Source organism: Streptopelia decaocto (genome assembly GCF_964273445.1).
Source record: "Streptopelia decaocto genome assembly, chromosome: 5".
Taxonomy (NCBI): domain Eukaryota; kingdom Metazoa; phylum Chordata; class Aves; order Columbiformes; family Columbidae; genus Streptopelia; species Streptopelia decaocto.
Window position 1 is genome coordinate 61835598 of NC_138659.1, and position 27720 is coordinate 61863317.

Here is a 27720-nt window from a genome sequence, read left to right on the forward strand (position 1 = left end):
CCCGCCCTCCCTTCTTCCGAGCACGTTCAAATGGGCCCATGAGCATTTCAGAAGCTGAAAAATATTGGACTCTCTATTGTCCCTTGCGGTGTTCCTCTCTGATGGAGCAGGGGCGCGTTCTCTGCTCTGCATCTCCCCCTCCAACTGGTGCTGAATGGTTCGCGCCGGGCCGGGATGGGGGAGTCTCCGCCGCCATTTTGTTTGCGTGAGGGGTGAGCGGGGCGCTGTGCTGGGGAGTCTGGGGGGGCTGAAGGGGCGGGAGACGGCGGAGACCCAGGGTCACGCCGAGCACTCGTGCCGGGCAAAGACGGTGAGGGCGGGCTGAGCGACGGCAGGAGGCACCGCTGCAGGCGCCGCCCCCACCCTCCGCAAACATGTACATCAAGCAGGTAAGTCGGCGGGGTCCGAGCCGCCCGCCGTGTGCGGTGCGGCCTGGACCTGACTGGGGCGGTTCGGGCCGGCCTGCTGTGCTCCGCCCCGGCGCCGCGGGGGTCTGCAACCTCTGGGCAAGCAGCAGAGTCAGGTCTCGGCCCGCTGGCTGGTGGCGAGACCAAAGGCCTTTCCTTGGTTCGCTGCTGTCCCGGGGGTGAGACCGCGGCCCTTGCTGAGGGGAAGCGGCCCCGGCCCAGCCGCGGAGCTGCTCCGTCGTGCAGGCTGGCGGGTGCCTTTCCTCACACTGCTCCCGTGGCTAGTGTCATTCATTGCAGGTGTGGAGTGGCGGTGGGGAGAGGCCCTCTTGGGCCTGGGACTACTTGGCGGGCTCTTCGGGGTTCCTTCGGACGGGGCAGCCCCAGTGTCCCGGCCCTCCAGTGGCTGCCGACCCGAGGCCGGGGGGCTGGTACAGAAACAAAAGGCTTTTCTCAGCTGTCAGGCGGCATCTTTCAGCTGTTAAAGTTGTGGGTTCTCTTTTTACTTTTTTTTTTAAATAAACCTGCTTGTGGTTTTAGTGGAGAAATATGACTGTATTTGGGGTTTCAATTCAAACTGGTTCTATCTGCCCCTTTCCCCGGGAGAAACAGCAGTTACTGTTTGTATTGGGGTGATGCCTTGGGCCCCCGGGCACGGACCATTTAACCTTACACTTCGTGCTTGGCAAGTAGTCTGCAATTAGTTCGGTTAAAAAGGTTCTTGTATGAACCTTTTCCAGACAATTTTTTGGATTTAGATGATCACTAATGTTACTTCTGTATTATATACCTGCAGCTGTACCGCATAGTATGGTTGAATTTTTCTGGTTGATTTTGTACCACTGTCTATGCATGTTAATACAAAGCCTACTAGGATTCTCATTTCTCTCTGAGCTCAAAATTTGCCTGGCTTTCTGACACCCTACATGTGTCTTTACGAAGAAGTATACTTTATCATCTTTAAAAGTGCATGTTCTACATAGAAATCACATTCTCATCAGTTCAACTCATTAGGGAGTGTTTCAGTTGCCTTTTGATCGCAGTTTAGTAGATCACTGGCATTGCAGGTGCACGCATTACTGCAGAGTCTTTGAATAAGAACTCTTGTTCTCCAGATTTGAATCACACTAAAGTAAACAGTAGTGAAGATATATAGAATCAGAGTAAGAAGTCCAATTTAAGTCAGAACAAGGGAAATGAGTTTCATCTGGAAAAAAATAAATTTAGGTGGTCAGTAACCAGTACTGTTCTAGGACCTATGGAACAGAGCATAACAAGTTGTGAACATGATAATAAGGCGGGTGAGGGTGAATTTGGTTCCTCCAATATCTCTAGTTCTTGGAGTTTGAAAATTAAAAATATTTAAGTCTGAATCTGAGGCTATACAAGGCAAGAAAGAGGTTATGATGTTTCAGAATATGAGGGATGGATGAAGTGAGAAGCCATCTAGGAAAAACTTTAATAGGGAGGGAAATGGTGTTCAGAGTCTGCCTGTATCGTGTTCTTGTGGTGCCTGAGTATGTGGGTGGTAAAAGTTTGTCCTGCTATAGTAATATCCAAGAAATAATGATCAGTTGGTTTTGTAGAGGCATTCAGATTCTTCTGAGAATAAAGTAGATTAATTATTCTGTAGGTTTTTAGAATATTATAGGTAAACTGTAAAAATGCTAGAGACCATTTTTTCCCCATTCTTTTCATTTTTTTTTTCTTGAAATCTGATGAATTGGGAAGCAGCATTGTTTGCCAGATATTTTTGGTTTTGTTTTTTTCTGTTTTTTTTTTTTTTTAATTTTTCAATATCAGAATGAATTAACATATTTGCTGTGGCCTAGAGTTGTTGGCAAGACCTGAGTAAGATTTACTGTTCCTGTTTTTTAATTTGAGAGCCATTGATACTGAAGCTGAGCTTACTGTTACTGTGAAATCTCCGTCTGACAGATAAGACACATTGAATTTTCAGGCGAGGTGTGGGTCTGTGTTCACAACCATAGTGACTGGGTAGTCTTCAGTTAATACATTGTCTTAAACTTGCTTTTGGTAGTTTGGACCATGAAATTTTGAAATCCTTAATTACTCCCAATGCAGGTTCTTTGAATTTAGATCTGAATACAGTGCAGGCACTTAATGAGGACTGTATCTTGCCTGTGGAGAGGGAGCACAGACAGTTGAAATTTAAAAAAATGTTTAGATATACAAAGTACTGGAGGAAGTGTCAGAGTATTCCTTTTCCAAAATAGCTGCTGTTACTTACATCAGGTGTTTGATAGTCCAGGATTAGTAATTTTCTGCCTATACATGTTCTTAGCTTCAGATTCCAGTAATGAAATAGTTTTGCAAAAAGAGGATTTGACGAGGAATATATAGTGCCTGGGAAGAGAATGACTGTGATTTCTGACTAAAAGTTAGTTAATGCTTTTAAGTTTTATTTCCTTTCAGGTTTGTAAACTCAGGTGTTTAATTTGAAATCTGGCATGGCATTTTCCTTCAGTATTAGTGAGATGGTTTTAGTCCATTAGTATAAACAGGTGGTAAAAGAGTTTTCTGTGATAATCCTTGACAATGGGCTGTCACATAGTGGGAGAAAGACTTAAGAGTGAACTTGACGTGAATTAATCAGGGCACTTTCTTCTCCCGGTCTTTTATCTATTAAGTTTTACGGATAGGATTTTTTCCCCACCATTTGTGTAGTGCACTACCAGAATATTACCAGAATATGGATGTGGTTCTGAGGGTGATTGTTTCTTGAGCTGCTCAGGTGTACAGTTAATGTAGACTTTTGTAGTAGGGGAGAAAGGCTTGCTTTAATGTTTACAGTACTACTTCTAGGCTTTTTGCTGAAGTTTTATATGTGCTTTGCAGATACCAAGTATCATGCTTATCTTCTGGAACATGGGCTCTTGTAATACTTGAAGATGTGAGCAAAGGGTTGACATGTTCAGAAAAACAGAAAATGTTGATGGGATCATAGACCTTACAAACAAACCAAAGTCTAAATAATTTCACATTCTGAACTTCAGCAGTAATAATATTGAGAAATATCATGTAAGATGTTTTGCTGTCTTCCTCACAAATAATTCTCATGGTGAGACATTGGCATTGTTTCAACAATATCTTGCTTCTGCTGGAGAAGAGCTGGGTGAAAGACATAACTGTTAAATGTCAGCTCTATTCCTTTTGTAAAGTGTTCTTGCTGAAAGACCTGCAAATATTAATGCTTTTCAGGTGGCTGCCGTCTTTTTGATGTCTTGCTGAACAGAGCAAAGCTGCTGTGTAGTCTTTCAGCATGGCTTTAGTGTTTGGAAGAGATTGCTTAATGCTGGAATATGTGCGCTGGAAGTTGTATCAGTTCCACCACTGTGCAGAACTGATGTATTGGAAGAATATTGTTGCTCTGTAGCTTGTATATTGCTTGGCCTGGCAAACCTCAAATCACTACTGAAATTGAGTAGTTGAAATTCGACATGCTGCTTCTAGATGAATGTTTGCTGTGGAGCTTCTGAAGTTAAATGTGAAGGTTTGTATTTGTCTACTTAGGAAGTGCATTCACTAGAACCAAGATAGCATGCATTTTTTGCTTTTCCCTTTAGGTTGTGCAGTAAAACAAAATAAGACTGTATTGCATGTAAAATAGGTAAAGTCTGGTTTAGTTTTTGCAGTCTATAATTGCTCTACTTGAAGAATTTGCAAATAGAATTCTTATGCTCTATGTGGACTGCATTATAAGCATTGACTATAGGTCTGGCCCTGCTAGGATAACTGCCCGTTATATTGGGATTTTCTTTCCCATATGTACTATTTGATGCAAATACACATTTTTGTGTAGTTTGTTACAAAAAGACTCTCAGAATTCTCTTGTTCATTGTGCTTTGGCCTAGAAAATTGCCAACATCTCTTGTGATATGGGGAGAAAATCTGTCCCTAAACTGATGCTTAGGTTAGGGGCAAGTTTTATGATGTAACCTGCTGATCTTGAGCTGGAAGGTTGAAGTGTGTGCAGCAAGGGTGGGGAAAATCAAGTATATTGTAATTGATATAAATATTCTGTAAAATAGATCAAAAAATGGTAAAGAATGGAGAGAACTTTGTTAAAATAACTTGCTCTTCTCATTAGGTTATCATTCAGGGCTTTCGAAGCTACAGAGACCAAACTATTGTGGACCCGTTCAGCTCCAAACACAATGTCATTGGTAAGTTCTGATACTTGTCTTTTAACACTGACCGAAGCTGTAGTGTTATTTCAGATGATGTTCACGTCGGAGTCCTTTATGGTTTTTAGTATCCTGCCTACGTTTGACAGCTTTATTTTCTGTTTCAGAAACTTCTTTACAGTTGTCTGTAACATGTCATAAGGCATACTCCGCTTACAGCAAAGTAATGCTGGCATTCAGTTTTACTGTGGCAATAGTATGACCAAGTCTTCAGTAATTGAGCAGTGTCTGTAAACTTCTTCATAGGCATAGATCTCTGTATCAGCCAGACCCCCTTTAAAGGCTGTCCTTGAAAGAACAGCAGCAGAGAATTTGTATAGGATTTTTTTTGTGGTGTGTGTGATCATTTTTTATAAGTAAACACACTGCTCTACACTGCTGCGGAGATGATCTTCTTTCTTTCAACTTTGGATAAATGAATTTCTGAAATGTGGACTGACAAAAAGTATAATGTAAGTTTCAAAGTGTAGTTTCATAAATGACACTTAATCTAACATTGTGTTGTCGTCCACCCTTCTCATGCCTCTTCCTATTTTTGCCCACAGATGCTTTGTCCTGTCTTTTAATTTGCATTGAGTTTAGGGATTATGCAGCAACTTTAAGATTGCTGACCTAACGGAAAACAGTCAATTTTGGACGTAAAAACTTAGTAGCCAGAGGCTAGAAAAAAATGTGCATGTGACTTAAATAGCATGTCTTATCATGTAATGTTACTTCAGCTGAAATTTTATATAGGCATTTCCCTTTTTAAAAGGGGGAAAGAAAAATTCAGCTTCGCTGTTTTTTGCCTTTTTAAAGAACTGTTAGGAATCCCAAGTAGTTTTGGGGATGAGGTGAATCTGGAGTGTATGCAGGCAGGAAGAGATTAAAAGCCTGGGATGCTTATTGCTGCTGGAAGGCAAGCAGTTCTGAAATTAATACAGTTGATGCCCATCTTAAAGATAAGGCACTGAGCCTTGCTGAAAAACCCGAGTCAACACTGAGGTTACTGTATGTTAGTGTAGTGCAGCGTTCTTATACTTTTATTTTTTTAAATAGAAATAGTACTTTTTCCAGTCTTTTTAAAATAAAACATTACTGAATTAGTAAGTGGAGTATTAAGAAGTTGAAACTCTACCTGAAGTTCATACAGTCAATCTGAATATACAGGCAAGTGATTTCTTTTGGTTAAATATAAAAAATTTATGCTGGCACCAGAATTTTTATCCCACCAATAGATCAGTATTTAAAAGAAAAGTACGTGAATAAACGGGATTGGTTTAACCATTATTCTCATTGTGGAGTAGTATTGGAGTTTGTAAGTCATTGCAATGTGTTTGAGAAAAGACTGCTCTGTTCTCAGGCAGTGACTAAATGATCCACCTGCTAAGTTTGCCTCATTCCACTGAGGTTTTGTTTGTGTTATATTTGGGTTCTGTTCTTGAATATTTATATGCAGAATTTAATGTAAATTGCAATGTTAACTTATGTCAACCTGAGGTCATACTTTGTGTTTTAATTTTCAGTGGGAAGAAATGGATCTGGAAAAAGCAACTTTTTTTATGGTAAGCATGGATTTCATCATAAAATATTAATAGCACAGGGATGCTGATGACACCAGGTTTCTTTGTTCATTTTTGCCCGTAGCTGGTTTAACAGATGTTCTTCCTCAGCAAGGAGTGGCAAACTGAGCATTACTTGACGATGATGAAATGCACTTGTTTAATACTTAACTTTAGGTTTTTCCCCAGTACTCAGCTTCTCTTACTAAAGGGCCCTTTAAGATTTTAAAGTGGCAAAAATGTATTTAGAGGAGGAAACTGTTTCTAAAAGTCACCTACCTTGAAAGCTGATTGTGATATTTGCAGTTCCTTTAGACATTCTTAATGGCTGAATTCTAAGCTGATTCTATAGCAGTATGGCACAGCTTATACAACCCTTTAACATATGGTTATGAAGGGAATTTTGTGGGGTGGGAGCATCAATGGAGGAACAAAGATGGTAGTCAAAGGCGGCCTTTGTGATAGTAGTCTTCATAAATTGCCAAGTATTGAAAAAATATTTTTAACGTAAGCTGTGTGCTATGTATTTGTAAAGGAAAGCTCTTGAATCCTTACCTGTGCAGCATTGTTGGTGCTTGTACAATGAACCGGCCAGGTGGTGACAATGAGATGCCTTCAGAGAAATTCTAATGTACACCAGACTGAGTCATTAAGATCCAGCAGATTAATGTTTTTAATGAAGAAACATTGTAAGGTATTAGCAGAAGCATATGATACAACAGTAAAACAGTATGTTTTGAGTTGAAGAAACTGCTGCATATCTCCCTAAAGGAAAGATTAAATCTTGTGTTTCTTTACTATTTTATTACAGCAATTCAGTTTGTCCTCAGTGATGAATTCAGTCATCTTCGCCCAGAGCAGAGACTGGCTTTGTTGCATGTAAGTGAAGAAGTATAACAACAAGAGTAAAAATAAGCTAATGGATTTGATTGTTACTAGGAAAACCATAAATTGCTGGGCTGTGGATATTTTAAGCCAATTATTTTGGAAACATTCTTAATTTTTTTGTTTCCCTTTGGCAAAAGAGAAATTATTACAAAGTAATAATGTTATGCTGATAATGCACACTAGTGAATGTGTATCCAGGATTTTCAGAAATAAAAATATATGTACTGGATGTAACATAGGTGCTCTTGACTTTCAAATCCTTGGCAGGAAGGGGGAAGTGGGATTGCCAGGGAAAAGGGGAGATGAATGAGCTCAAAATCTTCCTTAAGGTGGGAATTACCTAACCGCAGTATCTCCTTTCTTAGGAAGGTACAGGTCCTCGTGTCATTTCTGCATTTGTGGAAATTATTTTTGACAATTCAGACAACAGGTTACCGGTAAGTTGAAGACATTACTTCAGAAATAAATGATCATTTCAGACTGATATCTCAGTATTATAGTAAGTCTTCAGTACTGTAACTGCTTTTGAGTTGGTTCTGGTAAAAAGTGCCATAAGCATTCTGGATTAGTTTTACCTACCTACTGCAAGCAGTTAACCTTACTGGGTTTTGTTTTCTTAAGATTGATAAAGAGGAAGTCTCACTTCGCAGAGTTATTGGAGCCAAGAAGGACCAATATTTCTTGGACAAGAAAATGGTGACGTAGGTACTTCTTTTCCTTAGCTGAATGAGAGTAGTAGTATTTCTGTAATATTAGCTAGTCACATTGAACACTTGCATCTCTACCGTGAAATAAATTCTCATGACTTTCATGAGCAATGCTAATTTAGTTGCATAATATTGAGTACCAGTAGTTTGACAGCAAGGACAACAGTCCTTGTCCTTGTGCAATAGAGAGCAGACTTGAATTTGTAGTTTAACCCATTCATTAACATTGTGTTTAACTGCTTATATAATAGTTCTTTCAGGGCTTTTTTTTTGAAATAGAAGAGTTACCAGACTTTAGGTTGATTCGTATCCTTGTGATATCTTTACCTGTATTTGCCTCCTCTTTGCTTTGAGGTGCTTCTTAATCTTTTTCCAGTGCTGTTGTATTTTTAGATATTTTTCATTTTTTTGGTCTCATTTCATTTTAGAATTAGCTATTAGCAAATAAAGAGGTTTCTTCAAAGAGAGCATGCATTACACACGGTGATTATATTATGTGATGAATAGTTGTGATACTTTACTGAACTTTTACAGCTGTCACTTTCACTGTAAGTGTTTTTAATGGATTCACAATAACATTTCAGGAAAAATGATGTAATGAACCTTCTTGAAAGTGCTGGATTTTCTCGCAGTAATCCCTACTATATTGTCAAACAAGGAAAGGTAAGATTCTTGTTCACAAAGTGGAAGAAATGACTGTTGAGAGCATCATGCTTCCTGGAAAACAAACTTAGTTTAGTTATTGCAGAAGTAAACCAAAGGCTAAATCAATCATAGTCTTAGTTAGAAACAGTTCTTGTAGATGCTGCTTTTGCAAATACTACTGTCTTAGTAGTGTATGTTGATTTCAAGAAAAAAGTTTTAATGTCTGTAATGTTGATATGTAGCAAAGTGTTTTTTCATGGTAATCTCTGCAATCACATGCTTTTCTTTATACTTAAATACAAAGCACACTTAATTTATATGACCATTTCAGTGTAGATTCATAGATTGCTGGGCTTTAAGATGAGGTGGTAAAGTCATTCTGCAGAATTTTAAGAGGTTAAAAATACTGTCAATGGAGAGTCAATGGAAACATACGGAGGCAGCAAAACTGAACACACAGCAGGGAAAGGGCTCACAGCATGGCCTGTGTGAACTTGTCTTCAAGACCCAAGTACACTTACCAGACCTTTCAAAGGACACCCAGATCTGGAGAGGAAGGGCAGATTACTTGTAATGGCTCACAGGGTGGGCCACCATGGAGACACTAACTGTTAGCTCCAAAAGATTACTGAAAGGCTAATTAAAAGGGGAATGCAAGAGACTTGTGAAGCACTTGATGGCAGAAATGCTGACCCAGCAGTGCAGTCTCTCAAATGTTTAGCAAGATAAATTTTTCTATACAGCTGAATGTGTGTTTTTCGAAAAAAACCAACTTCAGCTGGAAAGTTACTTGTGTTTTGAAGAGGGGATTGGTCCACATGACTCTTACAGCCAAAATACACATACTGGTGTTAATATAATACAAATTAGAAACAGTTACCTTCCTAAAAATGATGCAATTACTGAATTTCTGTTGAAGGAAAGTGAATTTTACATCAGCTTTAGCTGTATGACTGATTAATGTTTGATTAATGAGTGTTTCATGACCTGATTTACTCTAAGATTTATAACCCGCACATTTTGGTGTGATTTTTGTGGAGGCATTTAAACTAATGGGTTTAGCACTAGGCCTTGAATTTCTCTAAAAGTAATTTTGAGCGGGTAATGATTTCTTCCATTTACATAATATTAGTATCCTGAGTTTGGCAATAGCTGGTAGCATTTGAAAACAAAATTTGTTACAAGCAGAGTACTTGCCACCCTAAACTAATTGTCTCAAAAAGAAAGCAGTATGGTATATACTAGATATCTGAATATTCCTGCCAACACCTGAGGCAAGCAGGCACAGGAAAAAAAAAAGCAATCTTTGATCTGTTGTGATTAGCCATACATACAGAGCCAGGCTATTGAAATCGTAGATCTTGAATTTTCAGATCAACCAGATGGCCACAGCTCCCGACTCTCAAAGACTGAAGTTACTAAGAGAAGTAGCCGGTACCAGAGTGTACGATGAACGTAAAGAAGAGAGTATTTCACTAATGAAAGAAACAGGTAAAATAGTTTAAGAAAAAATGCTTTACAGTAGTTCTGTTAACTCTAAAGGCTTATGACTTCTTCAGTAAAGCTAATTGCTAGATAGATTTTATTTGTGGTATGTTAAACGATACAGAGCATTCATATTTCCTCCTTGAATTTTAGATACCTCAACAGATTTAATAAGTGACTTCATGTGTGTTTTTAGTAATAAAACTTTTTAGCTAGGCTAATTGGGATATTTGTACTGTTCAAAACAGTGAGTGGTGTCAGCTGACAGTGATGCAAAAAAATCAGGATACCTACTGCTATGCAAACACTAAAGTGTGTGTAATATAGTCTATAATTATTTTAAGTGTGTGAGCCAAGAGAGTACATGTTTGTGTTGCCTTACAGAACAAGAGTTCTGCTGTAGGAGAGTTTTTTGTACAGAGGGGGAACTTGTGGACATGGGTTCTCCTTTTCACATTTAATAACTGTTGACAAATAGTTAATCACTGGAGAACACTGCGTAGCTTTAAGGGTGAGAGAATGTATTACAGTGTTTAACTGAACTTCAATCCTGTCATCTGTTCTAAAGAGGGCAAGCGAGAGAAGATCAATGAGTTGTTGAAATACATTGAAGAGCGACTGCATACCCTAGAAGAGGAGAAAGAAGAGCTTGCTCAGTATCAGAAATGGGATAAAATGAGGAGAGCATTAGAATACACAATTTATAATCAGGAACTTAATGAAACCCGAGCTAAGCTTGATGAGGTAAAGTAGCTTAACCAATACAAAATGTAACATGAGCTGTTGATTTGCTTTTTGCCAACATCTCCTTGCACTCCTTGATAGAATCCTGTCAATGTTTTTCAGTAACTTAACAAATAATTTTCATTCTTGAACTACTACAAAACCAGAATCTTGCTACTTATTTCCATTCTTGCTACTGATATTTCCATACAGCTTTCTGCCAAGCGAGAGACAAGTGGAGAGAAATCCAGGCAGCTGAGAGATGCACAGCAAGATGCTAGAGATAAAATGGAGGTAAAAAATACTTTTAACAAGGGCTCTCCAGAGGTGTGTTTTGCTTTGTGGGTTGTTAATTTTTTTTTTTTTTTAAAACCAGTGCTATGCTTTCATCCTGTTCGGAAACTGGTGAAGTTTATCACACTTTTCATGTATCTTGAGCTGTTATTAACGGTCTTGTGAGTTTGGATAGATACTGAAATGTGCATGTGGTATTTAAGATAATACATACTTAAATTTGCATAGGAAATAGAACGGCAAGTTCGAGAACTGAAGACAAAGATTTCGGCAATGAAAGAAGAGAAAGAACAATTAAGTGCTGAAAGACAGGAGCAGATTAAACAGAGAACTAAATTAGAGCTGAAGGCTAAAGACCTGCAGGATGAATTAGCTGGCAACAGTGAACAAAGGGTACGTAATAGCGCTGAAGTCTTAAAATGTCATTGGCATGAGGTAGTATACTTGTGTGTTGTTTTGATTTTAGACTGCAGCCTTTCATTATTGCTTAAGGTTTGTTAGATATCTGAGTGTTTGGTGCTTGTAGGGCATGTAAACATAGACTCATGTGTTACAATCCTGTATTTATCATCCTATGTGTTGCAAAATCTAGCACTTGAAATTCTCTTCATCTTAATTGCTGCAAGTATTGGGATGGAGGGTTTGCACTAACTTGAACTTTGGGCCATACAGACCATCCTTGCTTGCATAGTTTAGCTTCATGAGAATGCTTCATTTCAATCCTCTTTGCTGTCTTGATTGGAATTAAATTCACTTCTGTTAAGTATTGAAACAAGATAGTATCAGATAAGCAATGGTATCTTGCAATCTTACAATTTAATTGTTCTTTAGAAACCCATATCTACCTAATAGTCCAGTTACTTATATTGCCTAACTTTAAATACTGCTTTGTTTGACTTTCAGAAAAGACTGTTAAAAGAAAGACAAAAGCTTCTTGAGAAAATTGAGGAGAAGCAGAAAGAATTAGCAGAAACGGAGCCGAAGTTCAACAGTGTAAAAGAAAAAGAAGAGAGGGGAATCGCTAGGTCTGTGGCATTTTACAACAGGGAGTCAAGCATTTTAAAAGAAAGCCAAGATAATAGCAATACTATCCAAATGTGCAACTAATTCGGAGTGGTACTTGTTGCTGGAGAATGGGGTAGCTATATATATTTACAGATGGTCTGTAAAAAGCTGCTTTTATTGTTGGGGGTAACAGTATTTGGTGAACTTAATTTTTAAACTTAATAACTTTTGTGGGCTATTGTGGACTTCTGGTTTCATGAAATAATTTGATTGTATGTATGGTTTGTAGCATGATCCTTTTATTTTTGTTATTGGTTTGGTGCTTAAATTTTAGAGGCTGGTTTGACACTTTTTGAAAATTCTTATGGTAATTCTTACTGCTTGCTCTTAATATTTTAATTCAAGGTTTCTTTATAATACAGCATCTCTTTCCTTTCTCAAAATAGACTTGCACAGGCTACACAGGAGAGAACAGATCTTTATGCAAAGCAAGGTCGAGGAAGCCAGTTTACCTCCAAAGAAGAAAGGGATAAGTGGATAAAGAAAGAACTGAAGTCTTTAGATCAAGCCATCAATGACAAGAAGCGGCAGATTGCAGCTATACACAAGGATTTAGAGGATACAGAGGCAAACAAGGAGAAAAATTTGGAGCAGTACAGTGTAAGTTTTCAGCTTATTATTTCCCAGTATTTTTGACAGAAGAGTTAAACACTCAGTCTAATAGGACAATTAGACTTTGGTGCCTGTTTATAAGGAAGATGAGACTTTCTGGTTGGGTGTGATCTTCTAAAGAAAGATTATTGCAAATGTCTAAACCCCCTTTAGCACTGCATTTTCACTGCATGCTTTCTGGTACTTTGCTAGAGTTTTTGACCTGGGTTTTCAGGAACAGATGTAGATCTGCCTTGTTCCTGGTCTATGTTGAACATGGCCATTTCATATAGGTAATGATTTGTTATGTTTTTATAGAGGTCTACATTGCATTAAGGAAGCAATGTCTGAAGACAAGAGGCTTCTGAAGTGGTGGGCTAGGGTCCCATCAGGATCACCAGACTGTTCAGGAAGTTTCTTTTCCCTAGGTTTCCTGATACAGAGACTCAGGCATGGATTCCAAAAATTTCTCTAAAATAATTTATTTGTTTGCAGAGTACAGTGTGTAGAGCTGCTTGAGGTGGGTGCCTCTGGTAGAGGGAACCCCAGCTGAGAAATTCTTGGGCAGTTGTACCCTTAAAATCTAAGCTTCACACTCCTCACGCATCAGTTCAGGCCAGTTGTAAAATCAGAGACTGGAGTCTCCCCATTCTTATTATTGGGTCTGTTGGTTTTCATGAGGTTTCTTATCTCTGTGGGTAGTTGATTGTCTTTTTTTTCAGAAAATGTGGTGTTGGTTGTTTTTGTGGTGGTTTTTTGGTGGTGGGGTTTTTTTTGCACCTGCAGTTGGGGGGAAAAAAATAAGTTCTTGGCATAACCAAAACATTCTTCTGTTTGTCCTCTTTTAGAAGCATCGTTCTGTTCCTTTTCTTATCTCTGGGGATACAGCTTCTTTATCCTCTAGATTGAACAGTCTCTGGGCCCTTTTTTGTTTAATGAGTCAGAAAGTTCAAAGGTTCACAGCTTGCAGTCTAAGCAAACTTACTTAGGCTAAGCAAATTCTATTTAAGCAGTTTCTAAACAAGTTCTTTGTGAAGCAGTATACTAAATAATTCAATAAGCTAAGGCAGTCTATTGCCTAGCAATTGGTTGTTTTAATTCTTTTCTTGTATTCCCTGAACAGAGGATCTTTTAAATGGTACTGCAGGTGCTGCACCTTTGCACCACAATTGCAGATGGTTAGAAGCTGCATCCCTATCTGTTTTAGATTAGTCTGTATCAGTATTATCTGCATAACTTTTAGACTTTAATTTCCATTCAGAAACAGCTTTTACACTGCAAATACAGCAGTACAATTAAAAAAAAAAAAAATCACTCCCACAGGAGTGAAAACTGCTGCATTTATGGTGGCAGAGCATCCAGTGCCAATGCTGCTACCCTGCATGTGCTGATAGACTGTGTTGTTTTTTATGTAATATATCTACTGAAATCAAGGATCAGTCTGACAAAATCTACGAATGTAGTTGTACAAAGAAGATGGTGTTCTGCTAAAATACTGTTTTGATCAGGCCCTTGTTAGCAAAATAATGATTCTGTGACTTGGTGGAGGAAAGAAATGGCATTTACCACTGGCTGTTTGTAATTGTATTGTTTTGCTCAATAGGAATTCTATAGAATTGAAGAGGTTAATTTGAGATGGCCTTTGATTCCTCTTAAAACATGTATCAATTTTCTCCTTAAGGAAGGTCGATTTATGCTCAGGCTGAGTTTTATAGCTTTTGTTGTTCAAAGGGGAGATGTCTTGGGTGAATGTGATAGAGAGCTTGCGAAGTCAGGTTGGAAAAACTTGGCTGTGTTTTGAGAACATAGCCAGTCCTGTTCAAGTGGCAAGTGTTAAATGGGCAAGGGGATTGTGTCTGTGCATTGGCTTAAATAGCTTGCTGCTGACAGCAGCTGTGTTAAAGTGCTTGCCCTACTGGAGAGCAGGCTTAAGGTTTTTGATTAATAGCAGCATGGCATGGTATGCAAGACTAGTATGTGTGTTTTTATCACAAGTGTTAGGTCAGAGCATGGTTAAACATAATTATGTGTATGATAGTTACTGCTTTGATTCTGTTTCTTACTGTGACTCAGAGTGAGTCATTTCACTGTGATGCCCAGATGCACAGTGCAACTTAGTGCCTGCCTTGCAGTCTGTTGGATAAATCACCTTGTTACTTCTCTGTTACAAAGATGTATTTATTCCTAGAGCTTTTGCAGTTTGTTGTAAATTAGTTAAAATGTTTGTAGGAATTGTTTCTGAATTTTAAGTAGTAATTTAGTATTGAATAAAAAAAAAAAATTGAACCTAGAGAGCTGTAGTTTCATGCTGTTCTTTTTTGTGTTAGAAACTGGACCAGGATCTTAATGAAGTGAAGGCTCGTGTTGAAGAACTGGACAGAAAATACTATGAAGTGAAAAATAAAAAGGATGAACTACAGAGCGAAAGAAAGTTAGTAATTAATTGAAATATATCTGAATATCACTTAATGTGAAGGACCCCAACTGTGTAGTTGTTAACATGGCATGTAGGTATGTTTTTTAAAATATAGCCATGTATGAACTCCTGCACTTTGCCTTCCTGATTGTTTATTATTATTACTTTCAAAGACTGCTAATCTATCTTCAGACTTCATTCACTCTTAAAATATTTTAATTATTTTTGTTCTTTAGTTATCTATGGAGAGAAGAGAATGCAGAACAACAAGCACTCGCTGCGAAACGGGAGGATTTAGAAAAGAAACAGCAGCTTCTCAGAGCAGCAACTGGAAAGGTAAGATACCTCATATTTGAGAATTCCTTGTGGAAGCTTTTCTTCTCATTCTTAAAAGACATCAGAGTCTTATCAGAAAGATATGATAGTTATTTCTTTTGGTTATCATGTTATTGTCATAATTAAGATGGAAAAATTATATTTGTAAGCTGAATTTTTCAAATATTTTTAGCTCTAGAACTACTTGGAAATTAGTTTTGTAGGCTGAAGGTAATTGAGGAAGGGTGAGGAAACCAGGTAGAAATGGAGTAGTTATAAAATTTCTGGTATCTTCTTGCTTTTTTTTTTTTTTTTTTTTAAATTATTTTTAAAAAAAGGACCCCGAAGAGTGGCAGACTCAAATATTTAGGTATCTTCTGTTACCTGTTAGAGGTGTAGGTTAGTTAGCGGGAACTTGTTGAAAAGGTTATGGCTTTCACAGAGTTAAAGTGGATACTACTTCTGCAATACAATAATGATCTGTGTTTTAACAGGCTATTTTGAATGGTATAGACAGCATAAACAAAGTTTTGGAACACTTCCGTCGAAAAGGCATAAACCAGCACGTTCTAAATGGCTATCACGGCATTGTGATGAATAACTTTGAATGCGAACCAGCTTTCTACACCTGTGTTGAAGTTACTGCAGGGAACAGGTAATTACATGCTGTTCAGTGCTAATTAAGTTGAAACAGCTGCAGTGTTACAATTTAGTTGTTGGTGCCAGTTGCTACTCAATGTTTTATTCTTTTAAACTTGAGCTCCTGTCCTTTTTTTATCAAAGTGCCTTCTATATAGCATGATCAAACTGCTACTCCTTTGAGAAGGAAGAATTCTGCCTATTTAAAAAATAATCGTAGCTGCTCTTGATCTTGTCTAAGACGACCCTAAAAATACAACACAAAGACCACCCAAAAAGGCCCCAGACCGTTACTCCTGATGTTTACCAGAAAGGTTGGTGGTGAGACTGAGCTATATTGAATAATGTGGACAACATATTCCAGTATGGAGAATTCTACCGAAAGCGATGCTGATGTTTCGATGATAACCATCAATAAGAATTATTTCACTTACACTGGAAAACCTCTTGAGTGAGGGTGGTCTCTAAACTGTCAAAAGCTGGTGTTTAAAAGCTGTCTGAAAAAATGTGGGGCATTAAGGAGTCTGTGTGTAATGTATGTTCTAGAAGAAGTAAGTGCCTATTGCATGATCCATCACTTTGTGCAGCATTTGACACTTCAAGTTATATTGTTTTTAGTGTGATTAGTCCCCTGTCCTAAATTCATGAGTAGTCATGCAAATTCTTGTTCTAATGAAATGTAGATAGTGGCGTAAGGGCAGGAAAGAGGACAGAGGTGACATGATGTCGCAAAACATCACATAAAAATGTTGATGCTACCACAATTTGAAATGCAGTCCCTCCTCTGAAATGTGTGTCTGTGTGAACAAGGGTGTCTCTTCAAAGTTACTTCATAGTTCTGAGTCCTGTTTTATGCGACATAGTTTGGAAGAAGCAGTAACAAGCAAACTAGTTTTACTTGCAAAAGAAAGATCACTTATTTCAATCTGTCTGATGCTAGTCCCAGTCACTGACAGGTAGATAGATGTGGTCTCTGCTTCTGTTGGTTGTGTACAGAGGCATAAGATGCAGACTCTGTAAATCCATGTGAAGAGGGATGAATATTGTATAGTTGAAATGGTATGGAGGACAGAGGTTTGCACTTGGACCAAACAGGGCTGTGTACACAGGGATACCATATGCTTGTTGAGCTGCTCTTGTGACTGGAGGGTGGAATGTAAGATTCTTGTCTGATCCCATTCTAATGAAAGTGAATGGAATATATCCACTTGCTTATTCTAAGGCACAGAGATGTGCAGATATTCATATTGATATATTATTTCATAATACCTGTATGCTTACTGTTCCCATACAAATATGTTTTTGCTTTTAGCACAGTAAAGTTTTGCTTGTTTGTTGGGCTTGTTAATTAGGTTGTTTTATCACATTGTGGATTCTGATGAGGTCAGCACAAAAATCCTAATGGAATTTAACAAAATGAACCTTCCTGGAGAAGTTACTTTCCTCCCTCTGAACAAGCTGGATGTTAGAGATACTGCTTATCCTGAGACTAATGTGAGTTAGAGTTCCTTTTGAACCTTCCTCTACTTCCTAATTACAAAGCCTAGTATTTTTAATTGTGTGTGTATATTGCTTATTGCCAACCACTTGCTTTGGTGGGCAGACTGTTGAATGTCTGCTATTAAATGCTACTTCTAATTTATGCTTCTCAACATAAAAACTCTGTTATAGGAAAGTACTTACTTTCCTGTCAGGCAGTTCCTCTTCGAAGTTTAACTTCACCTTCCAAGTAAATAAGTGATACTAAAAAGAAATAGAATTTTCTTGTAACCAGATAATTGCTGGAATTACTGAATTTTAATTCTTTTAAGTTGAATTTGCTGCCACAGACAAAAGCTGAAGAGGAAGATCGTGTTATGTTACACCTGTAGACGATTTCTCAAAGTTATTGAAAATGAGTTGTGGTTTTACACTTAAAAATGCATAAATAAACCTTCAGTGACAATCATTTAAAAAGTAGTTCTGAAATACATTTCAAAAAATATCTGCTCTTATTTGAAATTTCCATAGTGAATTAATTGTGAAAATGTTAACTGCTTTCTACACTAATCATGGTAGAATAATTTCTTTAAATTTTTTTTTTTTTTTCCTCAGATAAACATAGGAAAAATAAACTGGAAACAATTGGACTTTCAGCATGTTTATTTTGGGAGGGCTTTACTAGTAAAACAGTGTTAATATTTGCATTCTCTCTGCAGAAAGGAGTATTTTTTTGAGGAAAAAAAATGTCTTCCCATTTTATGATACTTATTTGATTTGTTTCAGCAGATGAGATTTCTGGCAGACCCGTAGTTGACTTAAGGCTTAAGCCGAGCTACTAAAAGCTAAAATTGCAAAATCTTGCATTTGATTTTTATGTGCTTGTCAATCAGGATGTCGTCCTTCCACCAACTGACAGCTTTTCATTTCCAAAGTATCATTCACAATATTGTGCTTTGAGTTCAGTGTTTGACATCCTGGATGCAACTAATGATATACACAGCTCCAGGAGTCTTCATTCTGGAAGTTTATTGATTGTGAAGCCAATGTTAATATTCAGTGCATTAGAGATGTGCTAAACTTTTACAAATTCTTGTTGTGAGACTAGTATGTGTTCTGTTTTTACTCTTGATGGTAGTTTCTTTTTTCAGGGCTCTCTTAAATTTTGTGTATGAATTAGTTGCAATATACTTGCCATATTTGTATCAATATGCTCTTCTCATTAAAATCACTGTCACTTCAGGATGCTATTCCCATGATTAGTAAACTGAGATACAATCCAAGATTTGACAAAGCTTTCAAACATGTTTTTGGGAAGACTCTAATTTGTCGTAGCATGGAAGTGTCTACCCAGCTGGCCAGAGCTTTCACTATGGATTGTATTACTCTGGAAGGTAAATATTGCAATTTTATAAATTATTCATTGTGAAAATGGGTTCCCTGGAATGTGAGGCTCATTAAACATGGTCTGTTGGTGTTGTCAAAATAAGTTTATTTTAAATAATAGTATACTTGTCTGAGATGCACAAGGTTGCACTTGTTTAAGTAATGTGCTTAAAAATACAGAATTTCTTCACAAGCCATTGAATTTTCTATGGTCTAAAAGTTAGTAGCTATGTATCTCCATCCTGAGGAGTCATAAAGCAGATTGGATTTTTGTTTATCCAGTTTGTTTTATCCAATTTAACAGGTGTTTTCTTTCCTGGAGTGTTGATGGTGTTTTCCACAAACTTAAACCGGTGCCTAGGGAGCACATGTACATCCTTAATTACTGATAAGTGTAAGGTGAACTCTTCCGCATAACAGACACATTTACATGTTATAGTGTCTGAAATAATCTGTAACTCTTGTTAATTGCCTGTTCTTGGAGGGCACATTCCCTGCAGGTTTATTTTAGTCTCTTTGTCTTTTACAGTCAATCTGAAAAAGTTGCTAAGGACATCTGAGGAGGAAATTATTTATTTTTCAGTAACAGCATCCTCTACAAGCCACAGATGCTGCTAATTACTCAGCCTCTCTTTTATTTTCTCTCTCATGGAAAATCTGAGGGATTTCTTTTTTTTAACTGGTTGTTCTAGGTGTGTGCATTTTTCCCTTAATAAATATTTTTCTTCCTTCAAGCTGCATGGTTTCAAAAGTTAATTAAAAACAACAACAACAAAAAAGCTAATGTTTGAAGGAGATCATAGCAGTCTGTGTTGGTCTTGAGAATGGAAATGCACTTTAAGATGAATCCCAAAACATTCCCCTAATTATTGTAAACATACATAGATGGTTCCTGATACTGATGCAGCACTTCCATAGGTTGATTTAAATCTTCTAGTTAATCTGTTTAATTGCGTTGTTGAAACTGCTTTGAACATTATGGAGAGCGTATAGTGTGCTGATAGCATGGAACATATAGTCTCTTGCTGTTGTCCTCCTAGGTGACCAAGTCAGCCATCGTGGTGCTTTGACTGGAGGTTATTACGACACAAGGAAGTCTCGGCTTGAGTTGCAAAAAGATGTTAGAAAGGCAGAAGAAGAACTTGGGGAACTCGAAGCTAAACTCAATGAAAACTTACGCAGAAACATTGAAAATATCCTTTTGCTATTTTTGGGGAAAGGTTGTGTGATGACAAAGTTTTTGTTCTGCGGTTACAGGAATAGGTGGAAAACAGTAGACTAACCTAATGTTACATATTAGCTGTGGCATTTGTTTTGACTGTTGCTTGTGCAACCTGGTTCTTTATTTTATTATAGGGATTTTAGTAACAATAAATCAATGGTAAAACAGAAACAAACAAAACCTCTGCATGAGAAAATGAGTGTACCACTAGTGAAAATAACAAATTTTTAAAAAACACCCATTGTTTATGTGCTTGAATTGCATTACATTTTAAAAATCATTTTTAGATCAATGCAACGTTTTAAGAAATACTTTCTATACCACTTTTATTTATTTGGTAAAATGTCCATACTGGGGAAACTTGACTGAAAAATAGCGATTAAAGCACACCTTGGCTGATAGTTTGCTTCAGAGAGTGGCTGACACCGTAGACTTCAGGAAAAAGGAGCTTTAGTAATCTGTCCCTGTTAAAGTTAGATCTTGATCTTTAAAGCTCAGAGGTGGGATTAAACCATACACTTTGCTTTCTGTTCCTTCTAGAGTTTGTTGTAATAACTACTATAACCACATATTCTTGTTAACTGCATTAGTCTTCACTGCCTCTTCTGACTCATGCTGTATTTTTAGTTCTTGTGTCCTGAATTGGTGTGTTACATAGTCCACTTATGCTGTGGGGAGGAGATGGAGCGCCTTATATTATAATTAATCTCTGAGGTGCTTGACAGTCTTGGTCTTTTCAGTCTCTTTGTATGAAAGGTCAAGTAACTGTCACCTTTTTTCCTAACATCTTTAACGCTACAATGTCCTTTCGAGATCCAGTATCTAGAATTCAGGGGCAGGGAAGGTTTATACAATTTTCTTCTCCATTATCCAGGTCATCGTGTCCTTTGAACTGAACTGCTTTGTTTTTTGACCTGCAGCAGTGCACTAGAGACATTTCAGGGGCAGCATATGCTTAGAGCCACAGCTGATAAGCAAAACTTTAAAACTATGTGCCTGCATCTTGTTAACTCAGTGGAAGAACATCGAAACAGTATATTAAATGTGAGTTTAATAAGCTGAATTTGCCAGCATGCTTTATGTGCACCAATGGTAAAGAATGTCTTTCAGCCTTCTTATTGTTACCTGTAAGTGATACGCAGGACTCCATTTGTGTATCTACAATTAAGTATTTATTAAGTGTTGCATTTTCTCCATACTTACATCTTTTTTTTAAACTACAAATATGTAGGCATATAGTTTAAAAGGATTTGTGCAGAAGCTAATTTTAACACTAATCCTGGTGTGCGTTGTACAGGCAACCTGCTTTTTGTAACTACGAATGGCAGGTTGAATTCCTGCTGCTTATAGTTGAGTTCCCCAATTACCTGTTAGACCCCTTGGTTTCAGTACAAATTAACTTTTAACCAAGACTACTCTTTTGGAACTGAGGAATCTTTCTTGCTCTCATTTTAGTCAAAATCTTTAGGCCTGGGTTTCTTTCTGAGGGGGGATCTATAGGGGATGTAGGCAGAGTGCTCACCTAACTGATAGAAATTCCTATGTGGCATGCCCTTCAGCTGTGGTAGGTCAGTCAGTGACTGTGATGTGAGCTGTTACTGCAGTCTGACAGTAACTTTGAGAACATACCACGAACAGACCTAGTAGTCTAGAAAATAAAAAATTCCATTCTTGGTAACTTCTGTTCTGTAGCTCATTCAGTTTTTGCAGAATGAGTATGTAGTGAAGTATTTTACTGTAACCTCTGCTTAGGGGAATTACTTAATTTTTAGGGCATTTAAGTTGATGTCATGTCTCAGAACTAAGGGATAATTGTATTGTTTTAGTATTTGTTTTTAAATGTAAGCATCTGCTCTTCTATATTTTTGAATATTTTGGGTTTGTCTTTTGGGGTTATTTTTGTCAGTTTTTGGTGGTTTATGGGTTTTTTGTTTGTGTTTTTGTTTTTTATTTTTTTCTAATGGCAGCTGAATATGCCAAGGGGAATAAAAATTCAAGGTACTAGTAGGTATAAAATGCCTTTTGAAGCAGTAACAGAGTATTCCTTAGCCCACGGTATGGATTAATAATGAGATTGACCAGCTAATGAACCAAATGCAGCAAATTGAGACACAGCAGAGAAAGTTCAAAGCTTCTCGAGACAGTATTTTGTCAGAGATGAAAATGCTGAAGGAGAAGAGACAACAATCTGAAAAGACATTTATGCCTAAGGTATAGTATGTGGATATTGAAAGCTGTTAAGGGTTTTATATTAATTGTATTTATTAATATTATTGATAAACTTACATTCCTTTCTGGTTAATGTCGTAATATGAAATATATATATAAAAAAAAAAAACTAGAGATATGTCACCAAAAATACATAAACAGAAAAGTGAAATTTGTATAAATCTACAGATTGCTCTGAGGAATGATTGTGTCTAATATCTGTTCCATAGCAACGCAGTTTGCAGAGCTTGGAGGCAAGTTTGCACGCTATGGAGTCGACTAGAGAATCATTAAAAGCAGAACTGGGGACTGATTTGTTGTCTCAACTCAGTCTTGAAGATCAGAAACGTGTGGATGCTCTTAATGATGAAATTCGACAACTACAGCAAGTAAGGAAATGGAAATTTCTTTCCATTGAATGTGATACCTTTCTTCCCAATAAACTTCCTTATGTACGATGAATATAGTGTAATTAAAGAAGTGTTTCATTGGTAGATGTGTTTGGAGTTTTCTTGTCTGCAAAGTGTGTTTGTATGTTTTTTGCAAATGCTGGGTGAATTTTATTAGCTGTATTGTGTGAGAATTATGGCTATTTGTGTTGGAATCATCAGTTTCCTTGCTTCTTCAACTTCACAACAATAAATACAAGTGGATATCATCTAAAAGGAATTATGCGGAGTGTGGGGAGATAAAACAATGCCTTTAAACACGTGATAAATGAGACAAAACTACAGTTTTATCTGATACCCATGTTGTTGAAAGAATACTGTTTCTCAAGTATAATCTCTAAAGCTTTTCTGGATTTAAGAATTGGATTCTTATGCTAATACAGTTCAAGAAACTTACTGATTTGTATGGTTGACTTTAAAACTAGACAGACACAAAAGTATTTACTGTTCGGTTCTTTCTACCTGTTAAAATGAGAGCAACAGTCCAGAGAGCTGTGTGATATTTAATGCACAGAATTGTGTGAAGAGTGGGGTTTTTTTGTTTGTGTGTCTTATTTTTTTTAAAAAGAAAAAAAAAAAATAGTTGTTTAGGAGTCAGTTAAGGCAATTAATATACTCTTTTTTTTCAGGAAAACAGACAGCTTTTGAACGAGAGGATTAAACTAGAAGGCATTATTACAAGAGTTGAAACATATCTCAATGAGAATCTGAGAAAACGCTTAGATCAAGTGGAACAAGTAAGGATTTTCTCTTAAATGTACTTTTGCAATTTGTTTTTGGTTTATTTCTGAGGCTTTAACGTACTAATAATTCGATAAATACTCATTCATTACCCTGTATTATCTGTGGTGGGTTTTGCTTCCCTATATCCAAGCTAAGTGTGTTATTTAAATTTCAGCATAGTATTTTAGGCGTATGAATTTTTGACAGAAATCCTCTTTTAAATACATAACCTATGGAGAAATAGGGCCACCATAATGACAGATTTGTTTGAAGATCTAACTTCTCTAAAACTTCACTAAAATATTTAATATAGTTGTATGTAGAGTAGCAGAAGATAACTTGTTTGTCTGGCTTGTACTTTTGTTCCCCTCTGTGCTGAAGCTTGGTGGCATTTACTTTGTCCCATAGGAACTGAATGAGCTACGGGAAACAGAAGGTGGCACAGTTCTTACTGCCACCACATCAGAACTTGAGGCCATCAACAAACGAGTGAAAGATACGCTGGCACGGTCAGATGGTGGGTAGCATAATTTTTTTTCAAAGAAAAGTCCTGATGGTTTTGAAAGTCCACACACACCACATTTTGGTTGAGAAGTAGACCAATATATGAGAAGTAATAATTAACTTCGAATACAGTTTAGTAGTTACATAGTGTGTAACAGATTTTTGGAACTTACTTCAAAAGATAAGTGATAAGATTTTGTGCATGTTGTACATAAATGAAAGTGTCTACAGCTGCACACTGTAATACCAATAAATATGTGTGGGTGATTACAGACTTAAGGCTTCAGGGCATAGTACTTTTGAAGCAACCTTCATAACAAGCATGATGTTATATAGTTGTTCTTGAATTTTGTCTAACCTATCTAAAATTTAAGTTGCTGTCAAATAGGAAATAGCATCTGTATAGCTCAAACTTTGCTTCTCTTTCTAGACTTTAACAATATGACCTTACTTTGTTTAAGGTGTTTTTTTAAGCCATATACTCATGAGGAAGAAAAGAGATTTTCAGCTTTTTGCCTTAAAGTTACCTTTCTGTTTCATAACTGATCTTTTTCATTGGATTACCTTTTTGTTTCATAAATACTTGACTGCATAATTGCTGATTTTATGCAGGTGTGTAAGACTTACCATTTTGGGTTTTGTGTTCTCCCTCGATACCTCAGATCTGGATAATTCTATTGACAAAACAGAAGCAGGAATTAAAGAGCTTCAAAAGAGCATGGAACGCTGGAAGAACATGGAAAAGGAGCATATGGATGCCATCAACCATGACACAAAAGAACTTGAAAAAATGACTAACAGGCAAGGCATGCTTCTCAAGAAAAAAGAGGAATGCATGAAGAAAATTCGAGAGTTAGGTTCACTTCCACAGGAGGCTTTTGAAAAGTATCAGACTTTAAGTTTAAAGCAGGTAATAAGTGTACTTGGTTTCATGTTTTATGACTTGAAATTTTAGTGTTGTGTACATCTCAAGTGTCAAATGTGGGTAGAATTGCGAGTCACTTTGATATGTTAATATTTTCCGTTTACAGTTATTCCGCAAACTGGAGCAGTGCAATACGGAACTGAAGAAATACAGTCACGTTAATAAAAAAGCTTTAGATCAGTTTGTGAATTTCTCAGAGCAGAAGGAAAAATTGATAAAAAGACAAGAGGAACTGGACAGGGGCTACAAATCCATTATGGAGCTCATGAATGTCCTTGAGCTCAGGAAATATGAGGCAATTCAGCTGACTTTCAAACAGGTAACAAAATGGCAACAATTGTTAAGACTTGGTGCTGAAATCAAATTGTCCCATTGTGTAGCAGCTATATGGGCAGAAGCATATATTAAGTACATCTATCCTATATTAATAGAAGGCAATATCATGTGGCTTGAGGTTTGAATTTTGCTTTTAAATTCTAATAAAGAAATAGGGTAGCATTTTAAATAGATGCTCATCTTGGTTGTATTACAACTCTGGCTTTGCTTTATACCTCTCAAATACTTCCTTTCTTTCAAATCTCTTTACAGCCCTTTCTGGGGAATGTCTGGTAATAAGCTCTGTACTAAAACCATTCTCCAGATTTAGTGAAAGTAATTCCTAATGTTAGCAGAGGATCTTAATTACAAAGTATGTGAAGTCTTCTCTTAAAAGATCATTTGCTTAGCTGAGATCTCCTCTGATGTTTACTGAAACAAGTAATACTTGCTTTTGCTGCTGTTTTATATTTTAATTCTACCATTTTCTTGAAAAAGTGAAACTTCTCATATTACAGGAACAGTTGGCTTAGATGTTTTTAAACCAAACTCTGTATAGCATGTTTCTCATTTGTACTTGTGTTTAAGAATGAATGTGGGACTCTGCAGATATTTAGTATGATCATGTAAAAACAGCTGTTGTGTGTAATTGATTTCATTATGCAAAAGTGAGCCAGTGTATTGATTGTTTCTTTTTCAGGTTTCAAAAAATTTCAGTGAAGTATTCCAGAAGTTAGTTCCTGGCGGTAAGGCCACGTTAGTAATGAAGAAGGGAGATGTGGAGGGCAATCAGTCCCAGGATGAAGGTGAAGGCAGCACTGAGAGTGAAAGAGGATCTGGATCTCAGAGCAGTGTTCCATCTGTAGACCAGTTCACTGGAGTTGGCATAAGGGTAAAGAAAAATTTGTGGTTTACTACTGGGAATACTCTTTTAGATTGCCTTTTAACTCTTTTTTTAAAAAGGAACATTTAATTGGTCCTTTTTATTCACTATAAAAGCAAGTGATGCTGTGGCCTAATATTTTGAAATCATCTTGTCCTTGCATTGTTTTCTTTAGGTATCATTCACAGGGAAACAGGGTGAAATGAGAGAAATGCAGCAACTTTCAGGTGGACAGAAATCCTTAGTGGCCCTAGCCCTGATATTTGCTATCCAGAAATGTGATCCAGCTCCATTCTACTTGTTTGATGAAATCGACCAAGCTTTGGATGCTCAGCACAGAAAAGCTGTTTCAGGTCACTGTCTGCCTTTATTCATAGTCGTTTTGATTGAAGGTGACAATCTGTCTTCTCATCCCTGATATTTAAGATAAAAGCTTTATCCCAAAACGTGTATTAGAATTCAACTTTGTGCCTTCTGAAGCTTTCATGGATTTGGTTTTAGGTCTGGGTTTTTTTTGTGTGGGTGTGTTTGGGTTTTGGTTGGGTTTTTTGTTGTTGGTTGGTTGGTTGGTTTGTTTGTTTTTTGTTAGGTTTTTTGGGTGGTTTTGTTTGGTTTTGGTTTGGTTGGTCGTCTGGTTTGATGGTGTTTTGGTTTGTTTGTTTGTTTGTTTGTTTTTTTGGGTTTTTGTTTAATTAACCAAAACCTCATTTTGAATAAGGAGTAGCAAACTCTTTGCCTGTCTCACATTAAGACCTGTCCTGCTTTATTGAAAAGATTACATTAATAAAGAATTCTTGTGTTCTTTTTTAGATATGATTATGGAACTAGCTGAACATGCTCAGTTTATTACAACAACTTTTAGGCCTGAACTGCTTGAGTCAGCTGACAAGTTCTATGGAGTAAAATTCAGAAACAAGGTAAACAATATGTTTCAGTTATGGCATTTACTGAGAACCTTAAGTTGTGCATTTGAGACTCCACAGGAGTTGAAAGTGGATCGGTCGTATTTCAAGTAATGGGTTTCTAGTTACATTGCAGTCTTATGTAAAAGTTCTCTCCTTCCTGAGAAATAATATAAATACAGAGATTTGTTATGTTCTTGTCATATTCTTTAAAGGAAGTTAGAGATCAGTTATAGGCCTGTTGCTGAGTGCTTGAGCCTTTAGAAATAAGGCTGTCTTATTCTGCTGGAGATACTGTATTAACTGTATACTTTTTGTTCCACCAGGTCAGTCATATTGATGTGATCACAGCAGAAATGGCCAAAGACTTTGTAGAAGACGACACCACGCATGGTTAAATGAAACTGTACTTACTGTTTGTTTGGAAGATGTGTATAGTGCTATGTTTATGCCAGGGACCTGTAAATTTAAAATATGAAGTATTTAGTCCTTGTTTAAAATAGTTTTGAACATACATTTTAACCAAGATCCCAGAAGGCTTAGTTTCAAAGGAGCTTGAGTATCCATTTTGTCTCTGTTGCTGTATTTTATAAGATAATTGTTAATGTTACCTTTATACAGTAACTGTAGTTTGGAAATTTTATTCTCTTCCCTCAAATATTTTGTAAAGTGTCTGTTGCTGTTTTAAAGCTTTTTGGAAAGTGCTAGCTATTCTTTCTTAAGTATAATTTTATCATTTATATTGCCTCACATGTTTTTTTTTAATGGCTTCAATTAAAGGGTTGGTTTTATCGCTGTAA

The 27720-nt window shown here is 37.0% G+C and overlaps 1 protein-coding gene across 1 annotated transcript; it reads left to right on the forward strand.

The window, feature by feature from the left end:
• Positions 1-236: 236 nt before the first annotated feature.
• Positions 237-27720, forward strand: SMC3 (structural maintenance of chromosomes 3). The gene is made up of 29 exons (XM_082054603.1): positions 237-389; positions 4519-4594; positions 6121-6159; positions 6968-7035; positions 7410-7481; positions 7666-7745; positions 8336-8414; positions 9770-9887; positions 10450-10625; positions 10818-10898; positions 11127-11291; positions 11802-11923; positions 12350-12563; positions 14882-14985; positions 15207-15306; positions 15780-15940; positions 17277-17418; positions 18647-18797; positions 19830-19982; positions 22071-22222; positions 22450-22608; positions 23298-23405; positions 23800-23908; positions 24558-24805; positions 24927-25139; positions 25836-26027; positions 26194-26371; positions 26829-26935; positions 27247-27720. The coding sequence occupies exons 1-29, from the start codon at positions 375-377 to the stop codon at positions 27316-27318; spliced, it is 3654 nt and encodes a 1217-aa protein (XP_081910729.1). The 5' UTR covers positions 237-374; the 3' UTR covers positions 27319-27720.